This window comes from Suricata suricatta, chromosome 13 (genome assembly GCF_006229205.1).
Source record: "Suricata suricatta isolate VVHF042 chromosome 13, meerkat_22Aug2017_6uvM2_HiC, whole genome shotgun sequence".
Lineage (NCBI taxonomy): Eukaryota > Metazoa > Chordata > Mammalia > Carnivora > Herpestidae > Suricata > Suricata suricatta.
In genome coordinates, this window is record NC_043712.1 from 46,602,074 (window position 1) to 46,616,021 (window position 13,948).

Sequence of the window (13,948 nt, forward strand, 5' to 3'; positions counted from 1 at the left end):
ACAAAATGAAGACGGAACTCAAACAGAACTCTTCTTAGAATTACCATCTTAAATTTTGTATCATTACATTTGTGTTTTCAAGAACTGAGTCTTTTTTATTTATTTTTAAGACAGCTTTACCATTTGATTATATTCACTGTAGAAAAATGTGAAGATACAGAAAAATAAAATTACAATTGTGTCCCTCCCCCATATACAGTAACAAAAGATTATATATTCATTTCTAGTCTTTTTGCACATCAAAAAGAATTTAAAGACAAAATTAGCAATGTAAAATGCTTACACATATCCTTTTGTCATTTCATATGATAGAGCAGTCATTTTCTTTAGGACATTAAATATGTGAAAACATGATCTTCAGTTGGTTGCTTCATAGTCTAATTAGAGCTAGGTAAAAATTTATCTCCAACTGTTGGATATTCAGACTGTTTTACATTTGTTATTATAACTAAAACTATATTAGACATCCTCCTTTGTACATAATTCTTTGTATCTGATAATTTTTTAAAGATAAAGTCCTAGGAGTAGAGTAACCAGCACAAAGTGTATTTTTAAGACCTTTGATATATTTTACCAAACTGCCCTCCAGAAAGACTGTATGAATTTTCAGTTACACTAACAAATAGCCCAAGAATTCTAGTTCTTCTTCATAGTTCCTTGGTAACATGGGAAACTGGATGTTACCTCCCACCCTTTATTATTACAAATTTATTGGTGGAAGGGTAAATGGGGTCTTGTCTTTTTTCCTAAAGTATAAGAATTTTTCCATATTTACTGGTGAGTTGCTTTCCTTCTGTTTTCTGAAGCACTCCAAACCTCCTAGAAGGCATCTCTGATATGTGCATGTCTTGTCATGTTCTTCCTTAGCAGGCAGGGGGATGAGAGCTGCATGTCTTTCCATGTTTTTTTCCAAGTTAAGCAGAAATTTCCCAAATGAAAGTCTTCTGGTCTTCTAGGCAGCCATGCTATTTTAATGTCTTGGTAATAAAACAGAAAACTGGGCTGTATTCTAAAAGGAAGAAAGCAGGCATAGATTACAGTTAACCAAGCACTTGCTGTAGGTAGTGATTCTTAGAATCAGAATAATCCTAAGAACCTGGAATACTTATTACAAACCAGATTTTGATTTTAATGTTTATTTTTGAGAGAGAGAAAGAGCCAGAGCACAAAGAGGGGGAAGGGCAGAAGGAGAAGGAGAGACAGGATCTGAAGCACAGGGTCTAACACAGGGCTTGATTCACAGACCTGGAGATTGTGACCAGAGCCAAAGACAGGCACTTAACCAACTGAGCCACCCAGGTGCCCCAAACTAGATTTTGATTCTAATTTAGAGAGTGAGGACTCATGGAGTACACTTCTCAGAAAATTCTCATGTTCACCAAAGCTTAAAAACAACCGCCAGAGGTGGGACTTGAGACAGCTTGTAACTCTTTGCTCCTCCCTTTCCTTTCCCTTTCTCTTTCCCTTTCCCTTTCCCTTTCCCTTTCCTAGTGTGTTTATTTCAAGAAGGCCATTCAGATTCTCTCAGATCTCTATTCCCTTTCAGATCCACTAGGACACATTTCTGTGCACCAACCTCTAGCCTGGATTAATATTAATGCAATCTCTGTCATTCACCTTATCCCACTGGAAAAAAATCCTTGAAACTTTAGTTATTAGTATCTCCAGATAGAATAGGATCTTCATCACAGCAAGTCTTATGTATAAACCATAACTGGACACATAGTGGTTGCTCACTAAGTGTTTCTGAAATGAATGAGCAATCAGATGATACACACTTTAGTGTAGAGAGGGCTGAACATGCTACCCCAAAGCCCTAGAAATAAGGGGTTATTGGTTAAAGTGTCCCTTAATGTGACGGAATGGAGGCCATGATTCTTAGTTTTGTCTAGAGCAGCAATTCTTCATTTTCTTTCTTCTGAATCTGATGATTAATTTCTTTCTTTAGAATCTGATGAAAGCTACACATATTAACCCTCTTTAAAAATGCATATATACAGAAACACACTGTTTTTACATACTTTCAGAAGCTTCTCAGAAGGAAAGAACATGAATTTCTAAGCATTTTTACTTAAAAATGAGGCTAAAATAATAATAAATTTATTGCTTGGGAAATTATCTTCAAATCCAAAAGACCATGGTCAAAATACGGTCAGTTGGAAAACCTAAAAGAAAAACAACTCATATTTTGCAGGTGACATGAGCCTCAGCAGCTGCAAAAGTATGAGTCATATTTCCCACAATCAATAGTGTGCTTGTTTAGACAAGCTAACGTTATGCTGCTCCTACTACACCGCACTCAGGGAAATTTAACGGTTTCTAGTTTAGACTAACACTCCCTATTCTTAGAAATTATTTTGTTTCCCTGTCCTTCATAATTATAGTAAGGGCGGCCTATATTTCAATAATGATGAAACACTTCATGGGGGAAATAGGTTATCATTTACTCACTTAACATTTATCTCCTAGGTACAGTTTAAAACCAACACGTGTATTTCCTGTCCCTTATGGACTTGAAGTCAGGTGGGAAAATAGAATACAACTTCCAGTATTCCTGACTCCATCAGTCCTTAAGGCTGAGAGACACCTTGTTACAGGGTGTGCTGTGTGTACCCTACTGTATCTGTCTGCAAGAACCAGCTCTGCGGATCAGTGGCTCTGGGTGGATAGCTTGAAATCGGCAGTGCTGGAGCACTTGCACCCTGCAGTCAGCATCCACTGTAAATCGTGGCTCCTCCATGCTCAACAACTGTCACTTATTGACCACCACGCGGTGTTTTCATCACACTAAAATGGTGGCTCTCATTCCAGGCTCCTTTCTGGTAGCAGTTCAGGGAGGGAAGGCTTTTATCAACTTTTCAAATCTTCTCTCAACTACCTGTCATAAGATCCAAGGGCCAAAGGTGCATTCTGTTCTGGGCCTTAGGGACACTCTAGTTACCTTCCCTGGATACTAGGGGAATGTAATATCCAATCAGTTTGAGGCAATTCCTTATCCAGTGTGGTTAAACGAGAGTCACAAAATGCCCAAATAAAAATCATGAGTCTTTGAGTGTAGCAGTCTGTTTAAATTATATTCTGGGAATTACTACTAGAGTTGAAAAGCTACCAATCTACAACCCATCCCATGTCTATCATTAATCACTTTCTTAGTCTGATACAGCATCAACCCTATGTAGACATTCCTTGGCACCATTTTGGTAATGCTATGTTAGTGTTTTGGCTTTAAACTTTCCATGGATCTGCCAAACAGCAGTTTTGTCAACAATGTAAGCCACGTGCAGAATAAGCACTACCAATCTGCTCAAGTATGACTTACTGATACCCTGCAAAGCAGGACAATGTTAAGAACCTGGTGGACTAGATCATAAAACTCTCACCACCTCAACGTTCAACAGTCTTGCATCATTAGCCAAAATATAAAACTACTCAATTTTCGTATGGTAGTAAAGAGTGTGAAAACTTGTAGAGAACTTCTAGACTAGTATAAAATATATGATGAGCTAAACCAAGGTGGAGTGAAAATAAGGGAAAAGGCAGCTGAAGGTCTATGGAAGGGTCTGCTTGCAGATGGCTGAGGATACTTACCTTCAGGTTCTGGAGGGTTTCTGACCATTCCATGGACCCTATCTGAGGTATGGTAGTGAGGAGTAAACTTTTCGCTTTATTGGCATTTTCTTTCAGGGTCTTTAAGACCCGGTCCACTGAAACCTGAGAAACAACAGCACAGGATGTTACTAGCAATTTACAATTCCACTGCTTTTCACAGACCATTTTCCTGAGTTCCTACCTGATCTGCGAAGTCAGTTTACTCTAATTCCAATCCCCTGAGCACTAGCTCTGCATATTTCAAGACAGTCTTACATCAGGGGGGAGGTCTTGGAGAAACCTAATGACATCTCTGTAAAGCACCACTGGTTCTGAATGTGATGTCTGAGAAACCATCTCAGAAGTATAATGTGGTAGCATGGTCTAGAAAGATGAGGCTAATTCTCCTCACATCCACACTAAAATGGATTCTAGTCTTAAAACTATGGCTAGCCAATCAGAAGATAAGCACATTTCTCTTAATTTTTTTTTGTTTAAATGTTTATTCATTTTTTGAGAGAAAGAAAGAGAGCATGAGTGGGGGAGGGGCAGAGAGAAAGGGACACAGAGAATTTGAAGCAGACTCCAGGCTCTAGGCTGTCAGCCCAGAGCTGGATGTAGGGGCTTCAACTCACGAACCACAAGACCATGACCTGAGCCTAAGTCTGACACTTAACAGACTGAGCCATGAGCCACCCAGATGCTCCAGCACATGTCCCTTTAGAGATGTCTTCAAGCTAATAAAGAGAAACGCTCGATACAGAGTATCATTTTTACAACTCCCAACTAATTAATTATGGTCTGCTATGTCACAGAAACAACAAAAGAATCCCAAACCAAATAAATAGTCCACTTTAGTGAGCTTCCTGATGGAAAAACTAAATACTACATCTGACACCCAAACTGGATCAGATCTCTAGAACCAGCGGTCAATTTACAGAAAATAATAAAGAGGACAGGGAAATCTGTCAAACTACCCCAAGGAGATGATTTCAGTCATCCAGACTGTGGGAAACTCTCTAGGTCAAATGACCTGGTTTCTTTTCAGAACACTTGGAAGTACATAATTGTGATATCAGAGATCACTAGGAACATGAACTCTGCCTCGAAAGATTAAGAAATTGTTGGAAATAATGATATGTGGTTATGTTAGGTGTTCATGGGTAAAATTATGGATCAGAGTATAGATGAAATATGATTGGCCATTAAGTTTGTAAGTTCATAGATGAAGCTTGGTGTTGATTTTAAAAAGCTCATACTATTGTCTACTTTTGTTGTATATGACTGAAATTGCTTCATAAGGAAGTTGAGTATTGTGAATGTAAAATGGATAATTAGATAAAGTGGAGTATTTGTCACACCTCACTATCCTTAGAGCATATCTGAGGTTCAAGAGCACGAGGATTATACCTTTCTATTTATTTCCTGGAGTTTAAATAAAGTCCAGATCCCTCCCACAAAACTGAGGTCTGCTTGGGGAAAAAATGATGAGTACTGTTCAGTGTGGGGATACAAAGCAGTGACCAGCTGGGGGCTGAGAGGCATATTTTAAGCAGAGTCTTCCAGTGCAGGCTCATGAAGCACCCAAGACACTTACCTTATATTTACTTTTCTTCCTTAACACTTCTCCTTTTAACTGATATTGCTATATAGACTCTGAATTCTCTTTTCTCTTCTTTGTTCTTGATGTTGGGTTCTACCTAAAATGCCCATTCCTCACAATAAAATCTAACCCTCTGCATAATGTTTATTATTTATTTTTGAGAGAAAGAGAGAGAGAGAGAGAGGGAGAGGGAGGGAGGGAGGGGCAGAGTGAGGGAGAAAGAGAGGATCCCAAGCAGGCTCTGCAGTGCAGAGCCCAATGTGGGGCTTAATCTTATGAACCATGAGATCATAACCTGCGCCAAAATTGGATGCTTAACCAACTGAGCCACCTAGGCGCCCCTCTAATCCCTCTGTTTAATGTCCAGGTCAAATGTCAAGTTTTCTTCACATTTCTGCACACACACCCCCTCCATCACAGCTGCCATCTGATGACCACCCCCTCACAGGAGCCAGCTCTGTGGTACTTGCTCAACATGCATCATTTGGTTTAATCCTCCCAGAAATCCTGCAAGGTCAGAACTATAACTAAACAACCTCTACTCCTCACCTCTGGCTCTATAGTAAAAAGATCAAATAACCTGCCCTGTGTTACAAGTAAATGGAGCAAAAGGAATCTGAAGGTGGGTTTAGGCAACTCTCAGATGTTCATATCACGCCAGGCTGCACATCTGGTCTAAAGCACAGTGACACACATGGCTGGTTGATGATGCAAACTTTATGTATGCTTTTCTTGTGGCATTCAGCATTATCTGCCTTCATGCCTTACTACTTACACCCAGCTTAGTTTCTCTGCTTTCAACTCAAGTGGCTCCAACTGACTGCTTTCCAAGCCTCATGTACTAAAGAAAAGCACCACTTGCTCTGCAGAAGAGACAACTGTTACCAGACTGAGCAAAAGCCACAGGCAGAAAGAAATCTGCTCTTGGCGAGTGGCAGGGGCTGGAGCCTCCTGCTAATTGGAAACAGCTTCTCAACACCCCAAGGTTGAGCTGTCCCTTAGGTGGCCAGAGCTGCCAAGTCAGAGATTAAACTGTGTCAGGATTTGGAAATCTCTTACACACAAAGGTATTGGTAAAAACAAGGAACCTGTGTTCAAGTATCACGCAAACTCCATATACACGATGGACAGACAGCAAGAATATCTTACTCTGTTTTATGAAAGTGGATGGTGAAACAAGCAATTCCGACATGGTGGGAAGGGTCACCTTCCAGAAGATGTCAGCTCCCCTACATGTGCTCAGAACAGCCAGCCCTGCACCTGTTTTTACTTCAAAACTCCTTGACTGTACTTTTGTCATTTTCTCTATTTAATTAAATTTTTTTAAATGTTTGTTTATTTTTGAAAAGAGAGAGACAGTGTGAGCAAGGGAGGGGCAGAGAGAGAGGCAGAATCTGAAGCAGGCTCCAGGCTCTGAGCTGTCAGCACAGAAGATAATGTGGGTTTGAACTCACAAGTTGTGAGATCATGACCTGAGCTGAAGTCGGACGCTCAACCAACTGAGCCACCCAGGTGCCCCATCCTTTCTCTATTTTAAAATGAGATAGAGGACAAGACAGATAATACAGTTTCTTCAAGTAAAACCCAAGGAGTGAAGACAGGGGAATATTAAATTGAAAGAGATCTAAGAGGCGTATCATTCTGAGGGCGCCTGGCTGGCTCAGGTGGTTAAGCATCTGACTCTTGATTTCAGCTCAGGACATGATGTCATAGTTATGAGAATGAGCCCCATGCTGGGCTCGGTGCTGAGCATGAAGTCTACTTAAGATGGTCTCTCTCTTTCCCTTTGCCCTTCCCACCCAAGTTTACATGCTTTCTCTTTCTCTCTCTCAAAAAAAAAAAAAAGAGGCATTTCATTCAAATGCAACCTGTGGATTATAAGGAACCCTCATTTGAATGGTTGTAGGAGACTAGAAGGAAAATGTACACAGTCTGGATATTTGATTACACTAAGGATTCATACCAGTATTTTGGGGTACAGTAATGGTATTGTGGTTATTTGATTATTTTATTTTAAAAAAGTCCTTTTGGAAAAATATTTACTTCAAAATAATGAGGGCAGGGGAGAGAGAAGCGGGTAGGGGTGTATATATATGACACAAGATTGGCTGGGAACTGTGGAAAGGTGGGGTGATGTGTAACCGGGGGTTTGCTGGACTAGACTCTCTACTTTTGTAGATGTCTGAAGTTTTCCACAATGAGAATATTTATTTTGGAAGCCTTAATGAAGTGGTTCAGTGTCTTCAAATACCAGCTGGACCTTGCTGTCTTTCTTGCCCAGAACACCTTACTAACCTCCCCTCTGAAAGCCTTAGTCCACATGGCACTGCCTGCTTGCCTCCCTCCTCTCCGCTCCACCCAGGCATGCCTGCCTTTCCTACCACACATACACCAGAAAGGCTTCCCAGACTTCAAATGTTTGGTTGAGTCAACTGGATATGTACTTCTCGCCATACTATTTCTTTATAAGCCTGAGCATTAGGACATTGGTCTGCTTAGCCCCCAAAGCCTCAGAATGTTAGCCCCTTACAGGCTTGTCTGTGTGCTGTCATATTCCTATGCCAAGCATCATCCATCTGGTCATGGCAGGTTGAACAGACAGATATGAATACAGAGTCCTCATACCAGAAAGAGGTAATAGGTCTTTTCCTTTGAAAACAAACAAGTAACCAGTAGTGCAGAATAAGGAAATTACAACCAAAACACACTTTCATCTTTAAAATTAAAATAAGGCCCAAGTCTCAGGGTGCCTGGGTGGCTCAGTCAGGTAGGTGTCTTGACTTATGCTCAGGTCATGATCTCATGGTTCGTGGGTTCAAGCTCCGGGTCAGGTTCTGTGCTGACTTTTCAGAGCCTGGAGCCTACTTTGGATTCTGTGTCTCCCTCTCTCTCTGCCCCTCCCCTGCTCACGTTGTCTGTCTCTGTCTCTCAAAAATAAACATTAAAAAAATAAAACCTAAAAAAATAAAATAAAGCCCAAGTCTCAAAATGAATTCCCACTGTACCTACATGTCTACAGTGTACTGCTTACTGTTGATCCCTGGAAAGAAGTGTCATGTTCTTCTCTATGGAGACCTATTTTGTGTCTTCCAAAGAGAACTATAAAGAAAATATATGACCATATATAAAAAGCTGGCTTTAAGACCTGGTAGAAAGGTGCTTTCTGGAAATAATACAGTAGAAACGAATGGTTAAGGCATTCTCTCAATGGCTCTCAGGGCACCTGGAGACCCAGGCCATATATATTCAGAAGCAAATTCCACCTACCGCTTCCTCATGCTCCTTCCAGCAATCGTAATCCGTCGCCATAGCGATACTTGCATAGCAAATTCCAGCCTCCTTAGCAAGAACCACCTCAGGAACCGTGGTCATGTTGATAACATCTGCCCCCCAGGCGCGGAACATGAAGCTTTCCGCCCGGGAGCTAAAGCGAGGCCCCTCAATGGTGACCACTGTCCCTTTTGAGTGACACCGGAGCCCTAACTTTTTAGCAGTCTCTATGAGGACCTAGAGAACAAAGAATCACAGACTCAAAACATACAAATGTAATAACAGTTTAATATTTTGCCCCCCCCCATGTTCAACAAATGAATTACTTAAGTATTTATCTATAAATGGCTAGTACCTGGAGGCCCTCAGACAGAGCCTGGGAGATGACAGAAGTGTGTTCCAGGATCCTCACCCTCCTTACATAATCCTGTTCCCCCAGCACCTTGCACACATGGCTTACAGCTTACAGCAACAAAAGCATACAGCTTTTTCAACCGGGCATTTTTTTTATACTTTAATTTCATTTATTTCTTAACAGCTTGAAGAGACTAAGCTGGGTTGTGAATATGGACTTGAGTCTGAGCCCTTCACCCAGGAGGCAGAGCTAAGGTGCCAATCCTATTCACATCTCAAAGACATGCTAGGAACAGTTTCCAAGCTCTTGATTGGTCTTTCATACACAATCTAAAGACCATTGTAAAACTTTTTTTTGGTTGGAAAATGATTTCTTCATAATCTCTTTTGCCTATTGTCTCTCCCAAAGACATAGGAAAACAGAATGAGGCTGTACAGGTTTTCTTCTCTCTTGGGATAAACTTATCATGGCATCTCTTTCAATGGCAAGGCCATGCATTGATTTTAGAAACATTATTTAAAAGCCTGTTAACTTTTTCCAGCATCTAATTAATAATGCACATCTAACCTTCAGGTTACTAATTTCTAGCCTGCGCTTCAACATAACTTTTTAATTTAAAAAAAGTCCTAAAAATAATGAAATCTTTTAGACTTAACTGTTAACCTACTTAAGCACTGCCACAAATTCACTTAATCTTTGTATGTCGTTTTCTGATCTGTAAAATGAGAATAAGATTGTATTCCGGAAGTACTGTGCAGGTGAAATGAGCTAAGGAACATACATCACAGAATCGTGTTGGGCTTATTGTAAACACTGCATAAGAACTTAACTGGTCTTCTAACAATTGTGAACATTGGCATTTCTACACACGTTTGCCAAATAATTGGCAAAGGCTCCTGGGGTGCTTTAAATATAAAATGGAGAAACTCTTTGTCAAGAAAGACTCCAATTTAGGCCAAAGTCAGTCTAGCCTGCACACGTTGGAACCGCATAAGCAAATTAACCTATTTCTTAAAGAATTTTAGCAAGAGTCTTGGCAACTCCAAATTTAGAAGCGTGACAAGTCACAGGACAGTGAACAGCTGATGTTATATCATGTTTATTTATCCTAGAGAGATGCTTGAGATCTTGTCCCACAGAGGAAACACTGATTTACAGTACTAGGAGTAGAGGTAGGGTAGGGGAAATGCTAATGATGTCTTCAGAACTCATGCAAATACATAATCTATGTTGAAAATAAGAATATGCTTAATAAAAACTTTCCCCTAGAGTACAGGTTATAAATTCAAGGGCCTAAATTACTCCTCCTTCCCCTGCCTATCCCCACCACCCCCAAATTTATAGCCAGCCCAAGGGTACCTGGGTGGCTTAGTCAGGTGAACAACCTCAGCTCAGGTCATCATCTCCCAGTTTGTGGGCTCGAGCCCCACACTGGGCTCTGTGCTGACAGCTCAGAGCGTGGAGCCTACTTCAGATTCTGTGTCTCCCTCTCTCTTTCTGTCCCTCCCCTGCTGGTGCTCTAGGTCTCCTTCTAAAATGAATAAACATTAAAAAAGATTTTTTAAAAAAGATATAGCCAGCCCAGTCCTGTCTTCACTAAATGTCTTTTAAAATCCTGAATAACCAAGCTGTATTTCTGGGCCAAACTCAAGCACTTCTAGCGATGAGTGAAGGAACAGCACAACTACTTTGTACACTGGACTGTGGCATGTTAAGTTCTCACGTCACTCTGGGAGGTGGGTGCATGATGGTGAGGAGGAGGAAGTGCAGGCTTCTGGGTGTGGACCAGTACACACACACACACACACACACACACACACACACACACACACATACATACATACCTGGGATCTCGTAACTTTGCACCCCCACAAGAACGGAGAACTCCAGCATATGTACCAGAGATACAAACCACAGGCTAAGAGATCTCTGGCTCTGAGGCCAAGATGCTTTCATTTGGAACTCCTGAACCTACTACAATCCTTCAAATGTTATTAGCAAAAGAGATCACCAGGCTAAATATATTTTATGTATTAGAACTTTCAAAGATTTTGCTTCAGATTACCTCCTAAAATGACAAGAAGTGAAAATATTTCAGGGGTAGAGTGACATGGAACAAAAGATAAACACTATAAAAGGGTATTATTCTGTGACAAGTATTTTTTCCACCCATGTCCTAGTAAGCCAGTACACCTCCCCAAGGGAAATCACCTTTTTTGGGTCAATTTCCCAAAAACATTCTATTTGCATGTAAATATTTTCATATTTACCTCTTTATATACAACACAAGTGGCAGAATACAGTACAACCATTGTTCATACCTTGTTTGCCACTAGAGAATTCACCTTGACAATCCTTCCTCACCAGTACATGAAAAGTCATGTGAATGTTCAAAGTTAAAGTGATAATTACCAAGGGACAGCACCATCTACTCTTTATATATCTGGACAAAATTACAAATCTCTTTCAGGGTATGTAGGAATAAAGTTATATACCAGAGGCTATTTTCCCCATTTTTTGGTGTGTTGTTATTGTTAGAGAATGCGCACAAGCGGGGGAGGGCAGGAGAGGAAGAGAAAGAATCCCAAGCAGGCTCAACATTCAGCATGGAGCCCAACGTGGGGCTCAGTCGCACGATCCTGGGATCATGACCTGAGCTGAAATCAAGAGCTGGATGCTCAACTGCCTGAACCACCCAAGCAACCCTTTCCCATTTTTCTAAACCACCTTTTCTAGCACTCTAAATGTTGGGGGGAGCGGGGGGAGCCCCTTGACTTGGCTAGACCAATAATTGCTGAGTTAATGTGGTCTCAAGGGAGGCCAAACTCTGTTACTGGAAACTATCACCAAGCCACCGTATTTGCATGAGTTCTGAAGACATCATTAGCATTTCCCCTACCCTACCTCTACTCCTAGTACTGTAAATCAGTGTTTCCTCTGTGGGACAAGATCTCAAGCATCTCTCTCCCTAGTCTATTTCTTCCCAAGCTACCCCCATTTGGAAATGGACTAGAATTTTATATACCTCTACTCACCCCTGGAAAATAAATTCATTATGTGGACAGATCTATGTTTCAGAGGGAAGATAGCACCAACATTTTGATATATTCTGCTGATAACTACCCAGAAACATATACATCCAAATACAAAAATACAAACTTAACCTGCCATTTTTTTAAAAAACAAATAAAAAACTTACTTTCAAAGAAATCAGAAGGAACCAACAAGCAGTGGTAGATCTGAAATGACTCCCCCTATGACTCCCGGCTTCAGATTCTAGAATTCTGAAACCATGGTGAGGTCAAGGTGCCCTTGCTACTAACCACAAAGAATCTATTTTTACACAATTATGCAGGGCTGAACATAAAAGTTAAATCTACTTTCCATATGTAGGTGTTGAAATTACCTCAATGAGTAGCATGGTTAGGTACTTGCACTGGCATTTGTAGGACTATCCCCGTAGTTCTGAGATTTTACTATAATCCTGGAAAGGAGGCTGGACAGTAATAGCCAAACTCACCTCAAAGGTCAATGATGCCAATCTGACAATTTATAGATTATCACTAGTAATTCATAAAAGCAGTTACCAGTCACTGGATGTCTCATAACTGACAGGTATAGTTCAGAGCACTTTATGAGTAATAACGCATTTATCCCTCACGCATTTCTGTGAGGTACATGTTATCATTACCTTCATTTTCCAAATGGGGAAACTGAGGCCCAGAGGCATTAAGTAACTTGTCCAACAAAACACAACTAAGCATAAGAGCAGAGGTTTGATCCCAGAACCAGAGCTAGTCTGGTTCTAGACTATACACTCTTGACTAATATGGTGTCCTATAGTAAATTATTTAAAAGGTATTCTGGGCTGCCTGGGTGGCTCAGTCAGTTAAGTGTCCAACTAACTCAGTTTCAGCTCAGGTTGTGATCTCATGGTTCAAGAGATCAAGCCCTGCATCGGGCTCCATGCTGACAGCTCAGGGCCTGCTTGGGATTCTCTCTCCCTCTCTCTCTCTGCCTCTCCCCTGCTGCACACACTCCCCTGCGTGCACACACTCTCTCTCAAAATAAATAAAAATAAATAAACAAAAAAAAGGTATTCTGACAGCAAAATCAAATCCTATAAAAAGTAGCTTGCAACTTTAAGCGATTTAGCTTATAAATGACTGAGAGTCATGGAGACATTACTGACACGGAAATGCTTCATGAAACCTTGCCTAAGAAGGAAGCTTGAGAGGTGCAAGAGGGACCATGTGCCTAGCCAATTAATCTAACTCTAGATGCCACCCCAAGCCCTTACGACTTATTTTAGTGCACCTTCCAGAAAGACTACAAACCTCTCTCGTTTTGGGGCAGAATGGCTCAGCCACAGGAATATGGCATACTCCTCTGGCACAGGAATGACTTCCATCATAGAAGGTCTGAGGCCTTTTGGTGGTCCTACAAAACAAAGTGAAAACGTTTTTGGTTTTTTTTTTAAGCCATCACTCCATCCTCTGGGGGATGGTGAATCAACTGTATCTAGGTCAACATCTTGGTGCTTGCTCCAGAATCAATAGCTCTGGATAAGGTGAAGGCAACTATTGGAAAAGCCACTTTGGGATGGTATTGGGCTTTTTTGGCTCTGGGTTGGTGGCAAAATGCTTTCTACTGGGTCTGGTGACTGTGACAGGACAACCACAGTGACTGTAGGTACAACTCAATTTTGGGCTCAGGAGGCTGAGTAAACCACTTAAGAAGTCACCATAAAATTCTCACAATCATTGTAGATGGAAAGGACTGTACAGTGAACACCATATATATCCGTTATCTGGATTCAACAATTCAAATGTTGTCAAGTTTGCCTCATCTGTTAGCTTTTCCATGACTGCAAATCTCAGACTCCGTCATATCTGGACCAAAATATCTGTACTTTTCACTGCAATGTCATTATCCCATCTGATAAAAATTAATTCCCCAGCACCAACTAATACACAGGCCATATGCAAATTTCCTATATGTCCCCAAAACATCTTTGTTTTTTTAAATAAATGCTTTTCTAGTTTCAAGTTCCAGACGACGTCCTAACCTTGCATTTGACTGGCCTGTCTCTAATGAGAGTAATTCTTGCCCTCCACCCTCCATTTTTTCAT

At 40.9% G+C, this 13,948-nt stretch overlaps 1 protein-coding gene across 1 annotated transcript in view; it reads right to left on the minus strand.

The window, feature by feature from the left end:
* Positions 1–48: 48 nt before the first annotated feature.
* Positions 49–13,948, minus strand: part of MTAP (methylthioadenosine phosphorylase) — a 46,344-nt gene continuing 32,444 nt past the window's right edge. Inside the window, exons 5-8 of the mRNA XM_029920876.1 lie at positions 13,154–13,256; positions 8,459–8,698; positions 3,589–3,711; positions 49–1,009 (exon numbers count right to left, since the gene is read on the minus strand). Coding sequence (XP_029776736.1) covers positions 971–1,009; positions 3,589–3,711; positions 8,459–8,698; positions 13,154–13,256 — 505 coding nt within the window. The 3' untranslated portion in view covers positions 49–970. The remainder of the gene's footprint in view (positions 1,010–3,588; positions 3,712–8,458; positions 8,699–13,153; positions 13,257–13,948) is intronic.